General features: G+C 46.9%; 1 protein-coding gene across 8 annotated transcripts in view; it reads right to left on the bottom strand.

Annotated features, from left to right (window-relative positions):
* Bap170 (Brahma associated protein 170kD) overlaps positions 1-22,968 on the bottom strand; it is a 79,675-nt gene that overhangs the window by 21,005 nt on the left and 35,702 nt on the right. For all 8 annotated transcript variants that reach the window (XM_025299278.1, XM_025299274.1, XM_025299277.1 and 5 more), the window contains exons 3-4: positions 9,714-9,811; positions 6,707-6,858 (exon numbers count right to left, since the gene is read on the bottom strand). In XM_025299278.1, the coding sequence (XP_025155063.1) occupies positions 6,707-6,858; positions 9,714-9,811 (250 nt within the window). The remainder of the gene's footprint in view (positions 1-6,706; positions 6,859-9,713; positions 9,812-22,968) is intronic.

The raw sequence follows: 22,968 nt of genomic DNA, 5'->3' as shown, positions 1-22,968 counted from the left end.
GCGCTCTCGATAATGGGATCGTCTTCGGAGCCGCTGAAATAATCACCCCCCCCCCTCCCGGATCGATTCTCGCTGGGTTATTCTGATATGTCTCGATAACGCGGCGAGCGATTGTCGGGTACCCACATCGAGGTCGAGGAATTGTGCGATTCTCGGCCGCGGGGCCGTCTCGGTCTTCAGTCCCTCTCTCTCTCTCTCTCTCTCTCTCTCTCTCTCTCTCTCTCTCTCTCTCTCTCTCTCTCTCTCTCTCTCTCTCTCTCTCTCTCTCTCCTGCACTATTTCAGTCGTCGGTGATTTCGCGACGAGTTTAGAAACTCGTCGGATCCTACACGTGAAAATTGCACGTAGGTTCCATGGGAAACAATATACATACCACACGCGCGCGCGTGCATGTATCGCACACATGGGGCGAGAAATTCGGGCGATATAAAGCGAGACGATTGATTCGCATTGACGAATGTTAGCGAGGCTATTTATAGGCCGGCTGCGCGATAAAAGCAATATACGGCTGACAATGTCATCGCATGACACCGTGTTTCCCCGTATTCAATCAATCCGAACTCAACCGCGTCAGAATCAAACGGCTCTATGATTAAATACCGATAAATATGCGATACAATGCGCACAGAGAGAGAGAGAGAGAGAGAGAGAGAGAGGGAGAGAGAGGGAGGGAGAGAAAGGTCCGATCGATCGGTCGGCACTCGTAAGCACCGCGGGGCGAAAGCATTAACCCCCGGGCATTATCGCTCTTCCGCTGCTCGTTACCGTCGATTCGCGATGCCAAAAGTCCAAACGCCCGCCAAAGCGACGCTCGCGAAATTCGACTAGTCTCGCCGCCGCCATATTCTTCGTTCTTTCGTTCCGCCGTAAATTATAAATAAGTAATTATCGGTCGACACTCCATCCCCTCCCCCCTCCTCACCCTACCTCCTCATTTGATGCCGAAACGGCTGGAATTTATTCCCGACGCGCCGGAGGAAGAGGAGAACGCGGAACGAGCGAGAGAGAGAGAGAGAGAGAGAGAGAGAGAGAGAGAGAGAGAGAGAGAGAGGAGAGCGCGCAACGCGCGACACTCGCGCGGGGCGAGACGCAGGCCCCGTGGCGTTAATTGGCATTGCAGTCCGCCGCTGACAAGCGCGTCGCGGACGGGGCACGAGGCGCGCGCAGTGCGGCGGAACGCGCGTTGATGCGCCGCCGCGCCGCGCCGCGCCGGTGGCACGCGGTGGCCCAGACATCGCCGCGTCAATCGTCGCGGACGCCCGCACCCGAGACCGCACAGGTGGGACTCGGCCGGAAATCGGGGGGGGAGGGGGTCAACAGCGCGCGCGCGCGCGCGCGAAGGCGCGCCGCGAGTGTATGCGTGCGCGCATCGGCGAGCCACCTTTTGCCAGTCGCCCGCGTCACCCGCATCAACACGACCCGCATCAACGCGTTCCTCTCTCGCGCGCGATGTCAGAAGGAAGAAGCGGCGCGAAACGACGCTGATGATACCAGCCGCAACAAACGTCACGGTTCCTCCTCGACGTTCTTTCTTCCCGTGAATTTCTCTCCCGCGTGCCGCGTCACTCCTTCGAGCGACGCTCATTCTTCTCTCGCGGGATCCGATGACCCGCGTAGGCGTTGCCGCAGCAGGCCTCTCTCTCTCTCTCTTTCTATTCTTTTTCTTTATCTTGCCTCCGCATCGATATTCGCGGCTGGAAATTTGACGTCGCAGAACGGACGCGTGCGTCTCTCTCTCTCTCTCTCTCTCTCTCTCTCTCTCTGTCCTTTTTCTTTATCTTGCCCCCGCATCGATATTCGCGTCTGGAAATTTGACGTCGCAGACAGAGCAGACGTGTACGCGTAGCCGTTGGCGCAGCTTTTCCTTCTCCGTCGTTCGTTTTTTCGCCGAGCGAGCATCCATCTCCCTAATCTAGCACACGACACACAACAATACACACACATACACAGGCGGGGTGAGCTGGCTCTCGCTCGGCCGAGTCGCGCGCGGCGAACATCACGCAAGCGCGGCATTATACCGGGACGATCAAGAACCGACGGAACACTTATCCCCGCAAACGCTTATTGATTGTGACGCGCGCCTAGGTCGCGCGTCTCGCTCTCGCTCTGCCTGTCCATCTACCTTTCGCCGCCGACGACTCCCCCCCCCCTTCTCATTCCCTGCCTCGTCGGTTTTCTCACTCTCTCGGTTCGCACGTGCACGAGCGCGTCGATTTCTGCCGGTGTAATCTCGCGATTCCGACTGAGAATCGGCGGTTTTCATAGATAGTTACCTTCCACCCTCCCCCCGCTCCCGCTCTCGCTCTCGTCAGGTAAGAGAGCGGGACGAGAGAAGGAGAACCGCCATGTATCGCGAGGATGAGATTTAATGGGCGCGCATTATGAGTGTCACGACGAGTGGTTTAACATTCGCGTCACGCGATCGCCGGCGTCTCTCGCGTGCGTGCGACGGAAAAGGACAGGACGACAGGACGAAATTCTATGCGCGAGCAGAGCCCGTCGATCCTCCTGAGACCGCGGACTCTTTCTTCTCGGAGAAACCTCCAAGCCGCTCTCTCGTTCCCCCCTCTTGCCAGGGACGAGCGCTAACCTAACAATGGGAAATAACCATGACGCGGATTTCCCTACCGCGTCGCGACAGCTGATGTCACCGCCGTGTCTCATCGCGCTGTGACTAATAAGGACACTCCGAGCTGCCGACCTGAATCTTCCACTCGCGACGGTACTCCCCGGAGTTGGCGTCGACAGGACACAGCTGGTGCGCGAGCAATGTTCTCGAGCCGCCCCCGCCGAGTTAGAACACGTCGTAACGTTAAAAAAAAAAAAAAAAGAAAAAAGTAACGTTGCGAGATGAAACGCTTCATCGTCCTTCGGCGGCGCGTGGCGCAAAGTTTGCGCGGAAAACGATCGCGACATCGAGCGGCCGCGCGCGCGCGCGCGGCCGGGATGAATCGCGCCGAGAGACGGAGATACGGAGGAGGGAAGAGAGAAAGGGAGGGGGAGCTCTTCCCGCCAGGACGCCTTCGCTGTGACCTGGTTCCGGGGTAAGCATCGCGCGGCAAGCTACCGCTTGCGCGGTAGCTCAGCGCGCGCGCGCGCGGAGGGGGGTTGCCCGCGCGACTAAGAAGCCCGGGGTAAATTAACAATCGTTAACGTACGTAGATATCGGTAAGCGTCATTTTCACACCCCCCCCCCGACGAGCTGCTCACACCCCGGGCGCGCTGCGCGCTCCTACAGCTGCTGCTCTCGCTCGCTTCCTCCCTCCCGCTCCACTCCCCCACAGCGCGCGCCACATCGAGCCGCCCGTTCGCGCCCTCCCTCTGCCCTCGCGGTGTCATCCAGTTAGCCCGGAGAGGAGCTTCTGTGCGGGTGGTCGCGGACGCGCTCGTGGAAAGGCTGCGTCGGTGCGCATGCGCGCCGAGTATAGACCCGCGACGCGTTCCGCCGCGCTCTCTGTGTGTGTGGATACGCGCGCGCGCGGCCTGCTCTATGCCTTACGTCCTACGCGGCGTACGTGTCGTGTACACACACACACACACACACACACACAGAGACAGACACACATACGCACGATACACGTCGTGTTGTGTATATGCACACATGTGTGTTGCGATTACTGCCCATTAAATTATCTTGTATACGTCGCTCGTGCGTATTCGCTCTCGCGCACGACCCCTCCCTCCCACGCAGGCTCCCCCGCGCCCCTGGCCGTCCTTGCTCCCCACCCCTCCGCCCGCGTGTATACAACGAGCGCGCGCACGAAAGCACTCGCGCTCGTTCTCGCTCGCGGCTCCCAGCCAAGCCAGCCAGCCACCGCCGCCGCCGCCGCCGCCGCTGCCGCGATTCGCATGTGCGCGCCGCACCGCTCCCCTATCTATCTATCTCTCTATATCCCTCTCCGGCTCGATAGCCCGTCGCTGCTGTGCTCTCGCAGGCAGGAGCACAGCACGTCAATAACCCGTTACCGCCTTGGCACTGCCGCGGCACTGCTCTATGTGTGTGTGTGTGTGTGTGTGTGTCTCGGGGTGATATCGCGCACACTTTAGCGGTTTTGCACGCAGGCACACACACGACAAACATCTCGCAGCACGCGGGTCGCGCCGCGAAGATACGCTGCCGCGGATGTCATGAGCGCAGAGGGTGAGGGGTGAGGGCAGTCGCCACAACTCTACCTACTGCGCTCCTCCTTCTCCTCCTCTTGTGCCGGGGTGGCGAGAGATGCCTCGATTGAGAAATGCCCCCGTTTTACGATTAGCGATCGCGAGCGAGCGAACATCGCGCTCCATCGATCGAAGGCGTCTCTCTCTCTCTCTCTCTCTCCCCCCCTCTCTCCCTCCTTCCTCTCGTCCTCTTTCTCTCGTAACGGCTGGTTACCATCGCCTATGCGCTCCCCGTTTCCGCCGTCGCTAACCATTATCGCTATCGGTAATTATTACGGATAATCCGCCGATCGGCGGATCACGGCGAGAACGTTCGTGGCTCGTCGGCTCGTCTCGCCTGCGGTCGTGCGAAATTCGAATATCACTGTCCTGATAGAAGCGAGAGCGAGAGCGAGAGAGACAGAGAGAGAGAGAGGAGAGAGAGAGAGAGAGAGAGAGGCGAGAAAGGATAAAGGGATGGGAGGGGGAGTGCAGGAGAGGCGAACTATTCGCGGAGTGTAATCGAACCGCGCTATTTTTACGCGGTGTTGCTGGGACGACGCGGAACGCGGGCGAAAAATTCTGACAGGCGGAAATTGCAAACGCGGTGAATTATTGAACCGTGACACGTCGCGCGTACAAACAGAGAGAAAGGCGATGGCGGGACAGAAAGAGAGAAAGAGATAAACAGAGAGAGAGAGAGGGGGGGAGGGGGAGGACGAACACTGCGCGTAAGCGATGCAGCGGTAAAGAACGACGAGGAGGGGCACAATGGGCGACGGAAAACGCATTTGAAAGTCGCTCGACCGATGCGTGCGTATGCACATGCGGATTGTATCGGGACGCGCATCGGCATAAATTGAGCGAGAATGGTCCGTTGTCGCGTTCCTTGCGACGCCGGGCGCAAATTTCGCGCTAAAGCGCGATACAGCAAGACGATGTCAGGTCTGTTGCGAAATCGGTCTCGGCAATCTTGGTTTTAGTTGTAAGGTTGGTAGGCCTTAAGCCCGTATCAGACTATGGATTGGGATTGAGAGATTGGATTGAAAGTTGACCAATTGGAAAAAAGAAAATAATCTCAAAAATATAATAAACTTAGCCCTGATTGGTTAAATTTCAATCCAATAAATCTCAATGCCAATCCGTAGTCTGATACGGGCTTTAAACTAACTTGGATACGTTCCGTAACTGATCAGCTGATTGATCATCAAGATAAGCAATAAAAAATAATATTGCAAAATTAATAGCTGAAGCCAAGTTCGCAAATAGAAATAGCACACGGTTGTGTGAACGTCCAAGCGCGATCAGCTGGCCAATTGCGGAACGTATCTACGTACTCGTAATACCCATTTCTATCAACTTTGCGTAATTTAATTGATTGGTTATTACGACAAAATTGACCAATCCACATCTGTCGTTAATCGGAATTGCGACAAATGCGACCGGGCAATTCCGACGGAATAACTAGTCGGATAAGTTCACTGCAATTGGTGAAAATGGATGTAGGTTAGTTCAAGAGTGAAACTAAAGTTTCCGAGAAACCGATATCGGAACAGACCTATAATGTTCCCAAAGGCCCCTACGAGCCGTCGAGCATAACTTTTTCTAGCACATTTCTTTAAATATATAAGAACCGTAAGTATAAAATATTAGCCTCAGCAATTAAGCAGAAGCCGCGAGAGTTTAACGAGTTTTGCTAACCATTGGACACTTTTCCACTTCCACATCAACATTTCAAGAATTTCAGTGACGCTTCTGTGAAAGTACAAAAATTATTGAACAAATAAAGTTGACAATTCAAACGATGTAACCTAACCTAACTAAACCAAGCTCGAGCCTAACCAAGCTGGAATCTAAAAAGCCTACAACGTACTTGAACATAAAGGATACGATGATCTTAGAGTGCACCGTAACATCAAATTTATCTGCAAAGAAACCGGCGCTAACGTCCAGATGATCGAATCTCGGCGGAGACCTTTACGATTCAGGTTGTGGGAAGCCAATGTACCATCAGAATATCTCGACTATCATCTTTGCAAGTGTCTTTGGCAACAAAGAGTGCGTCAAATGAACCTTCATCAGTCTCAGAATTGACTAAAGCATTTACACAAATTTATCCCAACGAACCTTGAAGTGGACTTATCGCTAAGAAGCAGAACCTCTGAAACTCGGCTTTTAACGACCAAGGCATTAGTAAACTAATAAACAACTATCGAGGCCAATATTTTATACTTAGCATTCCCATGCCCCCATACAGGTGTACTCCAAAAATTTCAGCTCGCTAGCTCAAGGGAGAGAGGGCGGGGGGGCTCGGAATAGCCCAATAAGGAACCGAGTGATCGTTTTCCGCGACTTGACGGACACGAGACAGTCGAGTCGAGACGATAACGTATGCGAATATCGACGACGCGTCTCTCTGGCGCGCATAAATAATTCATCAGCCGTCGAAATATGTTTAGACAGGTAAGAAATTTCCATAAACGCGCGGAAAGGAAAGAACGAACGGCGAGATGAGTGGCAAGATCATCGCGCGCTCGATGCACGCAAACAACTGCCAGGGACTCACCTGCGATGTTGTGCTGATGGTGATTATAGGTAAGAGGAACCGAGTGTAATGCCCTGGCCGACCATTTCCGGTGTCTGGAGTCCTCGTCGTCGTCGTCGGCCTGCTGACCATCCTCGCCTAAGAAGTGGACTTTCTCGTACCTGTCCAGATACCTGGAACAATAGCAGTCGTGGTTGACGTTTCAGCGATTCTTGCTTCGAGCAGGCGCTTATCTCGACCTTGCATCGTCAAGCTCGCAGGTCCCTCCTCCCTTTTTCGTCCACGTCCCTAGGCCACACGCTCGACTGAACTGTCAATGTCGCGTGCGAACATCGTGGAGCGGGGGGGGGGGGATATATCGGTCCGCATGAGCTCGACGGGGCCCGTCAGCGCGAAAGCAGCAGGGACGAAAAGTCAGCCGCGCGAAACTCACCCCAGCCACGGCAATAACCTCGAGATCGGCAGCGACTCGGCGGCACGTCGAGCGCGCCGAGAAAACCGGTTGATCGGCAGCGACGGCGAGTCACCACGTGGCGCGAGTGCCTCTACCTGAAGAGCGCGCGGCTCGCAACGACGTTCTACCGTCGACGGCACTACGACCTCCGAAGGAAGTCACGACGTCACTGAACTCCGCAGGGGCGACCGAGAAACCAACCAACCAACCAACCAACCGACCGACCGACCGACCGACCGACCGACCGCCCGGTGAAGGTGCGACGAACTCGCGCGACGTTCGCGCAAACAGGGTTGCTGCGAGAGAGGGAGAGACAGAGAGAGGGAGAGGAAATCATGAGACGATGGGGAAGAGAGAGAGAGAGAGAGCGAGAGAGAGAGAGAGAGAGCGAGAGAGAGAGAGAGAGAGAGAGAGAGAGAGAGAGAGAGAGAGAGACAGAGGACATCGAGTCGTGGGTGGGCGAAAGAAAGTGGTGGGGGTAGGTGTAGTGGATCCATTCATGCAACCGACGTACAGTGCGGAAGGTGCAGGCGGTGGAGCAAGCAGCCAGAGCCTGATTGGCCGTTGGCGGGTGCGGACTGAACACTTTGACTACCGCCGCGGCGACGACCGCGTGCCTAGCCACGCGTGTGTCACGCGCCGCGCGTCGTGTTGCCGCCGGTGTCATCGTTGATCCACCAGCGCGCTGCTGCCGACGTGGTGCGCGCGCGTCCGGGTCCCAGAAGGGAAGGCTCTCCGACCGCGAAGCGGCCGAGGCTCTCGGCTAATGTCATTCATCGTATCTCAATGTGTCGCTCTTGGGGAGAAATATCTTCCTCATCGCGGGCGATACCCCCTGCTCGGGCGCGGGGTCGAATGGGGTGCACACGTGAAGACACTCAAGAGCGGTACTCAGGTGGAGGGTACTTGGGGGGGAGGGAGTGAGTACTCGGGAAATCGCGGACTTGGTCGAGTAGTCCGGAAGGGACCAGTCGCGACGTCGGTTCTCGTCTGGCCCGAGATGATCAGGCCAGATGTCGCCATCAGACCCAAGGGTCCTTCCAGCGGGCTTCAGTCGAGTCTAAGAACGTTGCGACTTGGACTCGCACTGACTCCCGCCGGCCATAACCCGCGATACAATTTGCGCAATGATCTGACTTAACAACGATAGCCTAGCCTAGCCTAGCCTCACGCGCACCATCGGGAAGAAAGCGCAAGAGAGCTCGCGCGATGGCGTGAGTCTGTCAGGAGAGTGTTGGCGCCGAAAAATCACGGCCGATAACGCCGCCGCGGAAGGCAGACGCAAGAGAGAGACGCGGCGGCGGCGGCGGCGGCGGCACTCGATGGCGTGTCCGCGCTTGGCAGCAAGGCGCGCGCTAACAAGATTGCAGGGCTCACTCCGAGGAGGGAGAGGGAGACAGAGAGCCGGAGAGCGACAGAGAGCGGGGGGAGGAAAGCGAGACTCAGGAACCACGTGGGTCTCGTAGAGCGAGGCCGGGGCATGAATGAACGCGAACGTACGTAGTACGCGATACGGAAAATGGTGGTGGGGCGTAGGGACCAATGCCGATACGCGGTGTTGGCCGTGCGGCAAAACGTTGCTACTCCCTGCTTCTTGCAGACGCTCGCGGACTGCCAGACGCAATGGAACATAGTGGCAAGCGCGAGCGAGCGGCCGCTCGCTGGCCGGGAAATCTCGACGGACGCCTCTTGCGGCGCGCGCACGCCGATCGCCGGCCGATCCTCCTTCAGTCACCACCAGTGCGCGAACGCGCCATCTCCGCGTCCGTCAAGTCCGTAAGCTACCTCAGGAGACACTCGTTTCCCGCTCTGTCGACTACCTGCACGGCATCAGCCTGCTCTGCTGCTGGCTCTCTGTTCCCGGACGAGTCTCGGCTCGAAGTTAGGAAAATTGTTGAGTATTGGTTGTGGGTGATGGGGAGGGGGAGAGGGGGCGGGGAAGTAGTCTTGGATGGTGCTAAAGATCGCCTATGCCGCACTTGGGATCGGTTGTTCCAACTTCTCGATAAGTTAACTGATATGATTTGACTTGGCAAGTTAAATCATATGTTTGTCTTTGTTTTGCCTTCAACTTAGACAAAGGCAGACATATGATGACTTAACTGTCAGTTAACTTACCAAGAAGTTGGAACAACCGACCCTTAGAGCTGCGATTGCAGACCTCCGATACCTCATAGGGGTTCGTTGAAAGTTCGCTTGAGGCGCAACCGAAGGCTCCCAAGAGCGAGACGACCGTTGGACCTCTAATTTAGCGAGCGTGACGACTCCACGAAATGACGACTCCGCCTGACTAATTACGCACCATGCGTGTACGCGGGGCATGGCTTGTAAGGAAGGCATGGACGCGCTTGCCAAATTGTTGCCGCTTGCCGGCGCTGACGCGAAGCTGGATTCGCGAAAATAACTCCGTTCGTTCGGCGTGTATCCGATTGTCATGCGGCTCGTTGTGACAGTCTGAGCGTGGCCGAGTTTCCAAGAGGATCGGGGGGTGATTCCAGTGTCCGGTTCAGTTTCCCGTTGAAGGATTCTCCTCGCGCGATTATTCTCGGCTGGTCGTCGCGAGGTCGAACTTACCGAAGGTAGATCTGCTTGAGGCCGACCCCGCTGTTGATGCAACCGTTGGGAAGGTGGAATTGCTCGCATAAAGCCGCCCACTCATTTCTGGTGTTGACCTGCAACGAGAAAAGCCGGAGGGGAACGTGAGAAATTGGCCAGGCGTGTCGCGATAAAATCCTATTGGCAATATTCGACGAAGCCGTCCGAACTCGCCCCGCGATAGTCATTTATAGCGCGCGCTCGCGCACACTTTGGCGCTCTGTGCGTTATTTTAAGCCGCGGCTCGCCACTTCGACGCGCGTATCAAGAATAATTCAAGGAAATCCGCGTTCACTTTTACCGTGCCAAGATTTTCGCGCGACCCGATTTTCCTCCACACGTCGATCTCTCTCTTTTTTTTTCTCTCTCTCTCTCTCTCTCTCTCTCTCCCCCCCCCGCCCCTTGAGATCGCACAGGGAATGGCGGATCCGAGTTGTTGTCCCCTTTTCTCAATTATATAATAATATTATATAATTATATCTTTTAGCTATATAATTTTTTATCATACATATTTTTTTATACTTTTATTATATATTATCATATTTATTTATATATTATATTATTATATTTTTATCATATATTATTTATTACTTTATTATTATATTTTATTATACTTTATTTATTATATATTTTTTAATTAACTCGCTGATCTACACGAGCGCTATTAAATCGCACTTCAGCATGTTAATTAAAAAAATGTATATAATTATTGCAATAAAAAAGTTAAAAATATGTAATAAAAAAGTTATATAACTTGAAGAAATATAATTAATATTATTATGCAATTAAAATTTTAATTACATAGTAATAGCAGTAAAAGTCTTTAAGTATTGGTTAGGTTATTAAACGGAGTTCCTCTCGTCATCTCGTCGGCGACGACGTGCCTCGCCGTCGAAGAGACACCTCGGAGGATCGGCCGACTGGAGCGATAAAGCGACCGGGCGATAAGCGGCGACGACGACGACGAGTTTGCGCGGCCGGCTGAGAGAATAAACGAGCCGCGTTGTCCTCGTCCTCGGCGGATGCGCCGCGTGCGCGCCCCGGAAGTCCCGACCTTAATTACAACAACAGATTCTTCCGCTAATTCGCGAGAGCGATCTCTCCCGCCGCGCGCGCGCTCGGATTTCCTCGAGGGAGACACGCGATTCCGTCGCTCAGAGATCTTCGCGCTCTGGAGCCGCGAGATCGTGGTTCGCGACGGGAGCGCGAATCGACATTCCGCGGCGGAAATAAATGTTTATTGCGCCCCGCGCGCGTTTATTTCGGTGAATTACGCGCGCGCGGCAGGAATCCGCCGCCGACGCCGCCGCCGCCGTCGGCCGCCGCCGCTACGCGATCGTAAATCAGATTTATGCGGCGAACACGTTTGTCCGAGTGGGACACAATACTGAGCGGAATAAGTGCGCGGCATTGTTCCGGCTAAATGTGCACGCACACGTCGCGCGGCGCACTTTGATCCTTAGTCATGCGCGGCCGCGATGATCGCGTCATTCCCGAGCGAGCGCGAGAAGCTGCCGGGAAGACACGAGTATACGGAATTCTAAATAAAATTACTCGCGTGTCACGTTATCCTGCAACGCGGTGAGTCTGATAAGAGATAAACGCAGCTGTTTGTCGCTCCGGAGATCCGCCGACACTGAAACGCGAACAATCCGGCTCGCTTCACAACAGGTGCACAGACTAGGAATGGGCGATTTTTATCGATTAACCCTTACTGTACGCCAAAGATGTGCGAATCAAGAATTTTTATATCGAATCGAATCGAATCTAATTTTTTAATTCGAATTCGAATCGAATCATTAAAAAATTTAACATAACTTTTAAACATGCACATAATGATGGAAGATTTTAATATGAAAGGGGACTATTGATATTGTAATATCATCTTGAAGTAAAATATATATTTAAATATTTAAAGTAATTTATAATTAAGTTATTAATTATATACGTTAAGTTAATTATAAACATACAGGCCCAGATGGCCCGTTTTGTAGTTGGTGCGCACAAACGCTAATGTATTTGATTCGTATTCGAATCTTCGCGATCCGAAGTTTTCGAATTATTCGGACTCGAATCACATAGGGATTCGGATTCGAATCGAATCGAATTACATTAGATTCGATTCGAATTCGAATAGTTCGCACATTTCTACTGTACACCTGGAGTCCAGTGGACCCCAACAAACCGTTAAACATCAAAAGTAATTTTTTATATCGATAATAATGAATATTGGAAATTTTTTGGAGTTTGATTTTTTCAAAAAATTCCCTACTTCGTATGTCAAAATAAATATCTTTTTTTAAGCGCACGCGCATACACACATCCAAACCAATTTTTTCTTGAAAATATAGCATTTGAAGAATACAACCCCGAAGGAATTATTTAAAAATACCAAAAATTATATGAGATATGATTTTTTTTTGTAAAAAATATCTTTCTTCGCGTTTTTTTCCTTTACCGATTTTTTTTCATTATGTTCGTATTAAAATTATCCAAAAAAAGCTATTGCCTCTTATTTTAGAAGGTTCCAGAAATATCTTCAATTTTTTTCGAAATATGCAATAAAATAAGCATAGTGGCAGTTTTAATCGTTGGGGACCCCCTGTGTATCATATTAAATTATTCGGAGGTACAATAAGGTTTAACCGAAAGAACCGATAGTTTGTTTTCAATTGAGGGGACTCGAGGCTCAGATTGCTGAAAACTCGTACTTGTTTTTGATAATATTTTGTGACGAACTGAACAAATGTGCAAGAATGAAAATTTTAGATATATTTATACGACATATGAAGATTAGAAAAATTTTGTTTATTCGCAAATACTCATACAAATATACGTCCACTTAAATTTTAAACGCGTTTTTCTCGAAATTCTATTCTTCAACTTTTCGCAGTGATTTCTCCGAAACTGAGCTTCGTATCGATTTGAAATTTTAAAGCAACAATATTTGTTTATCTGGCTCTCAGGTGAATCATGGACAACTCCGTCAAAATATTTCATTTCGAGATATTAATTTTTTTATTGTTGAAGAATTGAAAAATTTTAATTTTTTCCTAATAGCTGCCATTTTGTTAATTTTGTTCGATTTTTTTTTAGTGGTTCACCGGATAATGATAAGCCCTCTCAAGATTTCTAGCTCTGAGAAAATTCGCTCTGATCGAACTACCGAGAGCCGAGATATTACTGCAAAAATGACAACTTGAAGAAAAAAGGAGAGCATATTTCAGTTATATATATATATATATATATATATATATATGAGTATTTATTAATAAACAATATTTTTCTACTCTTCATATGTTGTATAAATATACTTAAAATTTTCGTTTTTGCGCATTTATTCAATTCGTCACAAAATATTATCAAAAACAAGCACGATTTTTCAACAATTTGGCCCTCCAGTCCCCTTAATCAATGTTTTCAGATGATTTTATTTTTACTCCGTTAATCGATATTTGATGATTTTTTCTCAACATCGGCAACCGATTTTTATTTTTTCTTAAATAGATGATTTTTGTAACATAGTTTTTCAGATATGGTAAACGAAATTCACATAAACATTAAGTTCAAATCTATAATAGGTATAGTAAACTTTAAGTCTTAAGAAGTTGGCTAATCACAGTCAATTATTCTTGTAAAAGTATGTTGAGATTGATTAATTTTTTAAGGTTTAAAGTTTATTACTACATCTATCGTACAGTCATGGACAATAGGGTTGTTCTGTTTTTAATTGATGAGTTTCGGAACGTTGCCGAATGACTCAATGAGAACACTTATCTTCCCAAACTTAGTTCTCATCACGTGGAAAATACATCAAATGAGATGCCGAGTTAAAGGTCTCGTACACTGATGCAATTAGCGTGATGGACAATAAGCGATACCTAATGAGTCCGGTTTTAAAGAAAAAGTGAAAGCTTTTTCTTCTTAAAACAGAACTTTCATTAGATATCGCTCATAGCACGTCGCCAGTCGCATCCAGTGTGCAAGATCCTTTAAGAAGATTTCTAGTAATACTGAGAATATTGCGGACGTCATTCTATCTTTGTTTAACATTCAGTGAAAAATACGGATTGAATAACGCCGGCTACATCTGTTGCGAATTTAAGAACGCATTCAACATGTAAACAAGAAGAGCATCCGAGTGATGTTTCCGAACACACCCCTAGCAGTGTTTAATCTGGTGCTAACCAATTTAAATATTTACTTTGCAAATTTAATCGATTAAACGGTAAACCGATTTTTTTTTTTTTTTTTTAGAAAATAATCGATGTCGTTTCAATTTTTCTTTTATTAATCGATGTTTTAAACATCGATGTATTTTCGAACATCGCCCATCCCTAGTGCAGACTGTCTTTAGCAGTCCGTCGTGAGTCTCATAACTTTCTAACCTAACCTAACCTAACCCTTTGGCGAGAAGCATTTTTCATGCCGCCTCAACAGCTAGAAGAAGAAGCTGCAAGAAGTGTGAGCTTGAAGAGCTGAAGGACTGCGCGACTGCTCTCGCAGGCAGTAGCGCTTCTTGGCTTCGAAAATTGACTCACGCTTCTGAGGTCAGGGCGAAAAGTCAAAGGGCTTTCTACATCTACTGCGCATCGGAACTGACGGGCAGATAAACTTGAGCGATATAAGACGTAAGCAGTAAGCAAATTAACCAATCATAGTCGAATATCTGTGGGTCGTAAAACGAATAATCAATTCTGATCAGTCCATTTCTCTGCTTACGTTGCAACCGCTGATGTTTGTCTGTGTATCCGAGAGCGTGTAGGCCATAGAAAAACGTAAGCAGCAAGCGGTAAACAGATGAAGCAATCGTACGGAAAATATAAGTGATCATCATCGTTTACGTTTCACCTATGACTGGCTACATCCAGCGGAAAAAGCTGTTTCGCAACTGTCGTAAAATTCCCTTTTGTTGTGTACCCTTGGACTCAGCTAGATTTCAGAGCACACGCCAGATTCGCGAATTTGACGACAGTTGTAGTAAAGCAGCTTCTTCTGCTGAAGGCAAGCTTTGCTTCATTCGTTTATTGCTTCCGTTTCTCCACGTGCCCATCCGCTTGGCCGTTGGTGACGAAGTATTCGCGGAAAGAAAAACAATAAAATTATGAAATTACGGGTATAGAATCGGGGAATGACATGAAAGACGACGGGAAGTAACGAATCACGACGGCATGTGCAGGGTGTCCCATTTTAAATAAGCCAGGCAAAAATCTCGAAAAATATGAAAAATACTGAAAAATGCGTCAGACCAAAGTTGTATGGTTTTAAAGAGAACTTGAAATAACTATATTATTTTGTTTACAGATGGCGCCACTTTCGAAATATTCACCATTTATATAGTCATTACTTTTCTTAAATGTAAATTCCAATTTTTTATTATATCATTTTTTCTACCAATTTGAACAACTTTTGTTTGAAATATTTTCTTATTTGCCTAATATTTTCTGAGATACTTGAGAGAAACTTGATAACTTTTTCAATATTTACACTTTCAATATTTTTTAATATCTCAGTAACTATTTGTCGGAAGAAAAAATGGTACCAGACTTTTTTACTCTATTTGATCTCAAGAATATATTGTTACAATAGTGCTCTAACTTTCTGTTAACTTATCGACTTTTCAAAATTTCAAAATCATCAGATTGACAAAAGTCAGGGCGCTCTTGTAACAATAAATTCTTCAGACCAGATAAAATAAAAAAAGTCTAGAGTCACTTTTCCTTTCGGCAAATAATTAGCGAGATATCGTAAGTTAAATATTGGAAAAGCTTCCGAGTTTTTCTTAAATATCTCAAAAAATATTAGGCAAATAAAGAAATGTTTCAGACAAACGTTGTTAAAATTAATCGATAGAAAAAGATGATGTAACAAAGAATTGGGATTTCCATTTAAGAAAAGTAATGATCAGTGAATATTTCGAAAGTGGCGCCATCAGTAAACAAAATGATATAGTTTTATGTTCCTTTTGAAGCCATACAACTTTTGTCTCGAACTTTTGTCTCTTAGTATCTTTCGAAATTTTTGCCTAGATCATTTAAAATGGGACACCCTGTATATTTCTCTTTCCGCGGATATTTCATTACGCAAAAGGCTTAATGCGCCTTAGCAGCTGCGTTTGTTGGTTTGCGAGGATTTTCCGCGAGCGATGCAATGTCACTTGGAGTGAAATTATACTCTCGGTAAATATGGCGTTCAAGTAACCCACCTCCAGTAGTCTTGACATACAGTCTGTTTACTAAGAGCGTCATCGACATAAGTTTTAAGCTATTTGTTATAAAAAGATAAGACAAATTACATATATACTACTCAGTCAGTATTATGGCGTTCTTATATTAACATATAGTCCAATCATCGCTATTGTCAATTATTGCCTGACATCTTCTGGCCATACTTTCTGTCAATTTTTCAGCATACTGTCGAAAGTAAAGATCGCCATATCAAACGCAGCTGTCGAGATAATTGTTTTTCACCGTGTATACTTTTCTTCTATACATAACCTCATCTTCATTAATCCCCATTCTCAATAAGATTTGTGCATCTGGTGATTGTGAGACGGCCCATTTAATGCTTCGATATTAATTTCTTCTTTTCTTTCTTTTCTTGGCAGCAAAGACAACTTCGCTGTCTCGGACCGTTGTTTTCTTGCAAAATCCCGTCTTGCCTGGGAACAATTTGCTCAGCAAATAGTATTAATGCTCTCTGATAAATTTTAACCATCTTTTTCGTATCTAAATTCTCTGTAAATGTAGATAAAGTTCCAAATCCTTGGTTGGGAAAGTAGTAAGTTTTTTACCAGGTGTTTCACGGTCCGTTGGAGTATAATAAAGTTTGCTTATGGGAGTAGACCGAGTTCGACCGACCGAGTATTGCGTGCCCAAAACGAAGATTCATCGGAAAAAATAACATTCTTCCAATTGCGATTGATACGATTCGTTTTTGTACAGATTTCCCGAGAGAAACGGTTTCTTCACTGCGCTTCGATATTTATTAAGGGGACTGGAGGGTCAGATTGCTGAAAAATCGCGCTTGTTTTCGATATTATATTTTGTAACGAACTGTGAATAAATGTGCAAGAATGAAAATTTTAGATATCTTTGTATGACACGAAGAGTAGAAAAATTTTGTTTATTAACAAGTATTCATACAAATATACGTCCATTTAAACTTTAAACGCGTTTTTCTCGAAATTTTATTCTTCAACTTTTTGCAGCGATTTCTCCGAAACCGAGCTTGGTATTGATTTGGAATTTTAAAGCAATAATGTTTTTCATCTAGCTCTCAGGTGAACCATGGACAACTCCGTCAAAATATTTCATTTCGAGATATTAATTTTTTTTATTGTAAAAAAACTAAAGAATTTGAATTTTTTCCTAATAATAGCTGCCATTTTGTTAATTTCGATTAACGTTCGATTCTTTTTTTGTAGTGGTTCACCGGATAAAATGACAAGCCTCCTCAAGATTTTTAGCTAAAATTCACTCGGATTGGACCACCGAGAGCCGAGATATTATTGCAAAAACAACTTCAAAAAAAAGAAAGAAAAAAAAAGAGCACATTTCAGCTGTATGTACCGTACATTTATATGAATATTTGTTAATAAACAAAATTTTTCTACTCTATATATTGTATAAATATACCTAAAATTTTTATTCTTATACATTTATTCAGTTCGTCACAAAATATTATCAAAAACAAGCATGATTGTTTAGCAATCTGATCCTCCAAAAATCCCTTAAGGTTTGTAGTAGGGTTCGAATACTCTTTAAGTGATAATACCGTTTTGCTTTAATTTGGCTTGTCTCTGACGCAGCGATAATACAGGATTTGCATAATACCACTGTATAATCTGTTTGTCCTTTTTTGTCGATGATTTCTTTGTCTTACCATGATCTGCCAGATCATCTACGGTATTTGCTGTTGCATGTCTGTTCGCTTACCCACTTATTCACAAAATGTGACTCTTTTACGTATTTTGCAGCCGAATGTCTCGAGACATTCTCAGCCCTCTGGGATGCGTGCGAAGGAAAACAGCTTCGAATCTTTTGACGTACACACCACTCATTGTTAAACACGTCGTTCTCTAGCGAGCGTTAGACAATGACTGGAACTTTCTGAATATCGCGTCATATGGGAAAAACCCGTCAATCTGTGCGTTCAAATGTTTTCCATATAACGGTTTTCAAACAGGAGTTGTATCGGCCACGCTCTTAGTAAACAGATTGTGCATCATAGAACTCGCCCTCCTCAGCGAGGAGTTTTAGTCGTCGCTCATCGTTTATTAAAAAGTTATTAACGAAAGAGGTTTCATGAACAGAGCCTATTTTTCCGACACAGTGTGCACTAAAAAAACGTTAAACAGTGTATATGAGGAGGGGAGGGGCGCAGTCTCCAAAAAGAAACTAATCTAACCTAACACAACCTAACCTAACACAACTTATACATCTTTGCATATGATTAGACGTCGTGGGGTTTTAAGGGGACCTTTTCAACAACGCCCGACAATATGCAAAGATGCAATAATTTAGGTTCGGTTTCCGAAAAGAAGCTAACCTAACCCAACCTCCTAATTTAGGTTATACATCTTTCCATATGATTAAGCGTTGTGGGTTTTAAGGGGACTTTTTCAACAACGCTCCAATGCAACCAATGTTCAAAGATGTAATAATCTAGGTTTGGTTAAGTTAGATTAGACTCTTTTCGACAAAGGGGTGCAAGGGGATGGATGAAACCTTCTGCTTACTGTGCTTAACATTTTTTACACCGTGTCAGAAAAATATTCATGAGACTTCTTTTGTTAATAACCTTTTAACATGTCCCGTGCCACGTGTACTACCGGTGATGTACTACAGGATGTCCAGGATCTTTTGGAAATGGAAAATTGTGAAGATCGATCAGATCAAATTGAGATGAAAAGTTATATACCATTTTGCAAAAATTCCAATAATTTTTAAGTTATGAATGATTGAAAATAACCATATCTAGACGCTTTTTTAATTGATAACTTGCGTTTAATTGAAAATTTGCGTATTTGTTTGTAAAATAGTAAAGGATTTTTTTTGTTCAAAATGACCTAACCTACAATTATACGACGGCTATTATATCTAGCGACTGGTTCAAAGTTCAAAGCTCAATATATTCATATCCATCGTTAGACACAATAGCCGTCATGTAATCGTACGTTACGTCATTCTGAACAAAAAAGTCCTATACTATTTTGCAAACAAGTGCGTAAATTTTCAAGTTATCAATTAAAAGAGCCTTCAAGATGCGGTCATTTTCAATCATTAATAACTTCTGCGATTTTTGCAAACAGGTACTTGACTTTTCTTCTCAGTTTCGTCTGATTAATCTCCACAATTTTTCGAAGTCCAAAAGACTCCGGGGACACCCTGCGTATGATAACTACACAAGACTATATAAGGCCATTACACAATGCCAGGTAATAGGCAATGGGAACAGGGAATAGAAATAAGGAATAAGAAATTATCGGCACCGATGCACAATAATGCTATGTCGATAAGAACCATCCAATCAGAACGTTCGAATTATGTCGGCTGCTTCGTAGTATTCATAATTGGGCTGCGTTCCGATATTTACTAATAACAATGAAAATGTATATGTGACACAAGCTATGTATTTTCGGTACTGGTAGTAAATATTGGAACGTAGCCTTGATGTAGTCAAACATAACCCAATAGTAACATAGGTTTTAGTTCTTTTATATTTTAGATTTATGCTATAAATTAAATATTAATATATGTTAAGGCTTATATATATACACATGTCTGTCCTGTATATAGTTTTATCAATATAATATTTTCATTGACATCCTTCGTAGGTCGTTAGCTATGGATGACAAAAACATGTTGCTATTTCTCAGTACAATGCAAACAGCTAATAAATAGCTAGCATTGGTATACCGCAAGCAGAAAAATCCGTCGTTTACACACTCTCCCTCTTCTCTGTCCTCCCAAGGCACCCAATTGCAATGATAAAACATTGTATAATATTACATAAATAGAATTCAATTTTTAGTTCTTCTTCTTTTATAAAATTCGACTTGTACATACACGTACAAACACGCACCATACAATTCGTAAATTTAACCTCAACAATCCGGACGCTGTGATTGGTTGGCAACAGGCAATAGGAATAGAATTTCCAACGTGACGGAAATTCTGTGTCTATCGCCTGTACTATCGTTCATTCTGCATTGATGCATGCATTGATGATGGTTTCTGGTATGTTGGAATTCCTTCTTGTTCCTATTCCCTGTTGCCTGACATTGTGTAACAGCCTTTACTTATCGACTAACGAATATGGCTGCGTTCCGCGTGATATTCATTGCCAGTACTCTGAAAATACCACCTACTTTATGTCACATATATTATATAGATTTTCAGTGCTGACAGTGAAAATCGGAACGCAGCCTAAATCAGTGATTATAATGAAACACTTTACGGTAACATATATCTGTCTTTACTCAAAATATCCAACGGAACAGCTCGGCGTGGAACGTGTTAACAAGCAAGGAGCTAAAACCCCTTGAACGTTAGCCAGGGGGAAGGTGAGTTCCATGAATGTCAACATCAAGACCGTCGGAGCGAATCCCGTAAAGCACCATATTTACCACACTCTCCTCACTACTAAAACTTACATCGTACTAATGTCGGCCGAGTGAGCCTCTCGATTGGCGCCCCCCTCCGGGCGGGACTTCCGGCCGGGCGATGCGCGAGTCCGGCAGCATCGTGGACGCGCACGTGCTTTCTACAGGCGTGACACGTGGCCACGCGAGCGATGTAGAATCGTCGTCGTCGTCGTCGTCGTCGTCGTCGGCGGCGGCGGCGGCGGCGGCAGTCCTGCGCTCTCAAAGTGCGCTCTAAGCGGCGGCGGCGGCGGCGGCGGCGACGGAAAAGGGTGAGTGGGGGCGGCGCGCGGGAGTCGTAGTTCGCAAAATCAACGGCGCCGAGCATACTGGGTCAGTGCTCCCTGGATCGGCGCCCGTGTCTTCGCTCTATTCTGGTCGCCGCCGCCGCCGCCGCCGCCGTCGCCGCGACGTCGTCGCGGCGGTAGCCTCCGCTGGATCGGGGACGTGGCGCCACGCCGTGGACGACCGCAAGCGCGCGGCTCGCTGCGCGTTGCTCGGTAACCGAGTAATAATAGTTAATGAGACAGGAGCCGCGAGACCTGCCACGTGTATTTTCGGGCCGCGGACACGGCAAGTGTCAATAATGCACGCACGTGTGAGGATTCGCCGCCGACGAGACGCCGGGGAGCGCGGTCGCGTTGTCACGCGGGAGGGAGCTCCTCTCCTGCGGCGATCAATTCCCCGCGGGGAGGAGGAAGAAGAAGAAGAAGAGAGGCGAAGTCAAGTCGCGCTATCGCGCGTTTCAAGTATCGCGAGAGGCCGGATGCGCGTCGTCGTCTAGCGGCACGCATTCATCGGCTCGCCGCGATGCGACAAGCGAAAAGCACTCCGCCGCTTTTCTCTCTCAACAAAGGCGACTATCGGGTCCGCTCTCTGCAGCCAGCCAGCCCCAACCAGCGCACCAGGGCCTTTCGCTTGCTGCCTCCTTTCCTCCAGCGAGTCTCAACGCGGCCGCTTCTCCTCAAGCCCCGAGAGGAGCGTGCGCCATAAGTTGATGAGCCATGAAGAACAGGACCTATTCTCATCTGGTCGTAACTCATCGGACTTAGTCCCCGAAGAAAGTCCTTCGCGGCCAGCCGGCCAACGCGCCAGCTGATCGTCCGCCGAGCGAAATCGCGCGCTCGTTTCCCGCCAAGTTCGATCTAGCCGGAGGGGAGGGGGGGCGCGCGATTAGGTCGGTACCATCGTCGCCACGAGGTCGTGTAATCGCGCGACTTTGCTCGACCTTGATGGAGCGCGAACGGCGCGGCGAGAGACGCATGCGCGGCGCGGGCCCGTTCCTCGGAAGCGTCCAACGTATCCACCACGTGCTTCTCGGCGGCTTCCGAGGCACACTGCATGATGAAAGTGTCTTCGGCGCCGACCACGTGGTCGTCGTTAGGGTAGGACACGGACCCGCTCGTTCCTCCCCCCCCTCTCTCTTTCTCTCTCTCTCTCTCCTTGACGACGATACACGCCGCTGCAACACGCTTGCCTATGACTTCAGCGCGCCTTCTTCCGCTTCTTCGTCCAGCAGTCGAGATCAGTCTCTCTCTCTTATGGGAAAGTCTCTCACCGGCATCGCGCAACAACGATGTCTCTTACCTTGCGACCTTTTTCTCTCCCATACCCAAGGTTGTCAGATGCGAAATGACTGTTTTCAGGATATTTTTTAAGCGACGGTTGAAAAATAGGTAGTTAGGGAATTTTAATTAAATTTGAGGGACAAGGGTAAGATTGCTAACACCCGTATTCATAGTCAAGCCTTATATTTAAGACTTCCTTAAGTTTATCTTCAGATGGTCTGTAGCCAATAATAACCCGTGCAGCATCTAAAGATGGATATAAGGAAGCCTCAAATATAAGGCCTGACTATGAATACGAAAATAAGAGATGCCGCTATGCACTCGCACAAACAAATGCGTGAATTAGGTACCAGACAACGACATGTGTGTACCTAAACCAAGCATTCACTTTAAAAAGTAAAGCCGAAAGTTGGCAGTTTATGACTGAGAGAGAAAGTTGTTTTGCGTCTACTTTTTTCTTACTCTACATCGACTGTCAAGAGCCGCCATATTTGTATTTGTACTACAGTTATCAAATTAACTATATATATATATATTTATAAACAAATATGTAAGAGAAAAATATAAAATATATATGAAAGGAATGTAAAAAATATGTAAAATAAATGTAAAAATATACAGGGTGAGTCAATTAAAGTGTTACAACAGACTTATATCTTGGAAATGAATAATTTTAGAGAAAAATGTTTCAGACAAAAGTTGTATGGTGTCAAATGGGACATAAGAAAGTATCATTGATTAGCCATTTTGAAGGTTACGTGAAGGTCACCAACAATTTTTCAAATGGAACGCCCTACTTTTTTTGGCATATTCTTATAACGTATTTCAAGAGCTTTCCAAAACACTACAACAAAGTATTTTTTTGTTAAGTACATCCCGAGTTATGAAGCTTCAAATTTACAGTATCGTCGGCATTAGCATTACCCAAGGTGTACCGCGTGGAGGTTGCACGGTCGGATTTACACCTCTTGTGTGCGTGCGTGCGGCGTTGTGTCGCCGCGCGCGCACGCCACGCACACAC

Source organism: Harpegnathos saltator, unplaced genomic scaffold (assembly GCF_003227715.2).
Source record: "Harpegnathos saltator strain DR-91 unplaced genomic scaffold, Hsal_v8.6 scaffold259, whole genome shotgun sequence".
Classification (NCBI taxonomy): Eukaryota; Metazoa; Arthropoda; class Insecta; order Hymenoptera; family Formicidae; genus Harpegnathos; species Harpegnathos saltator.
This window is presented reverse-complemented; position numbering and strand designations above follow the sequence as displayed.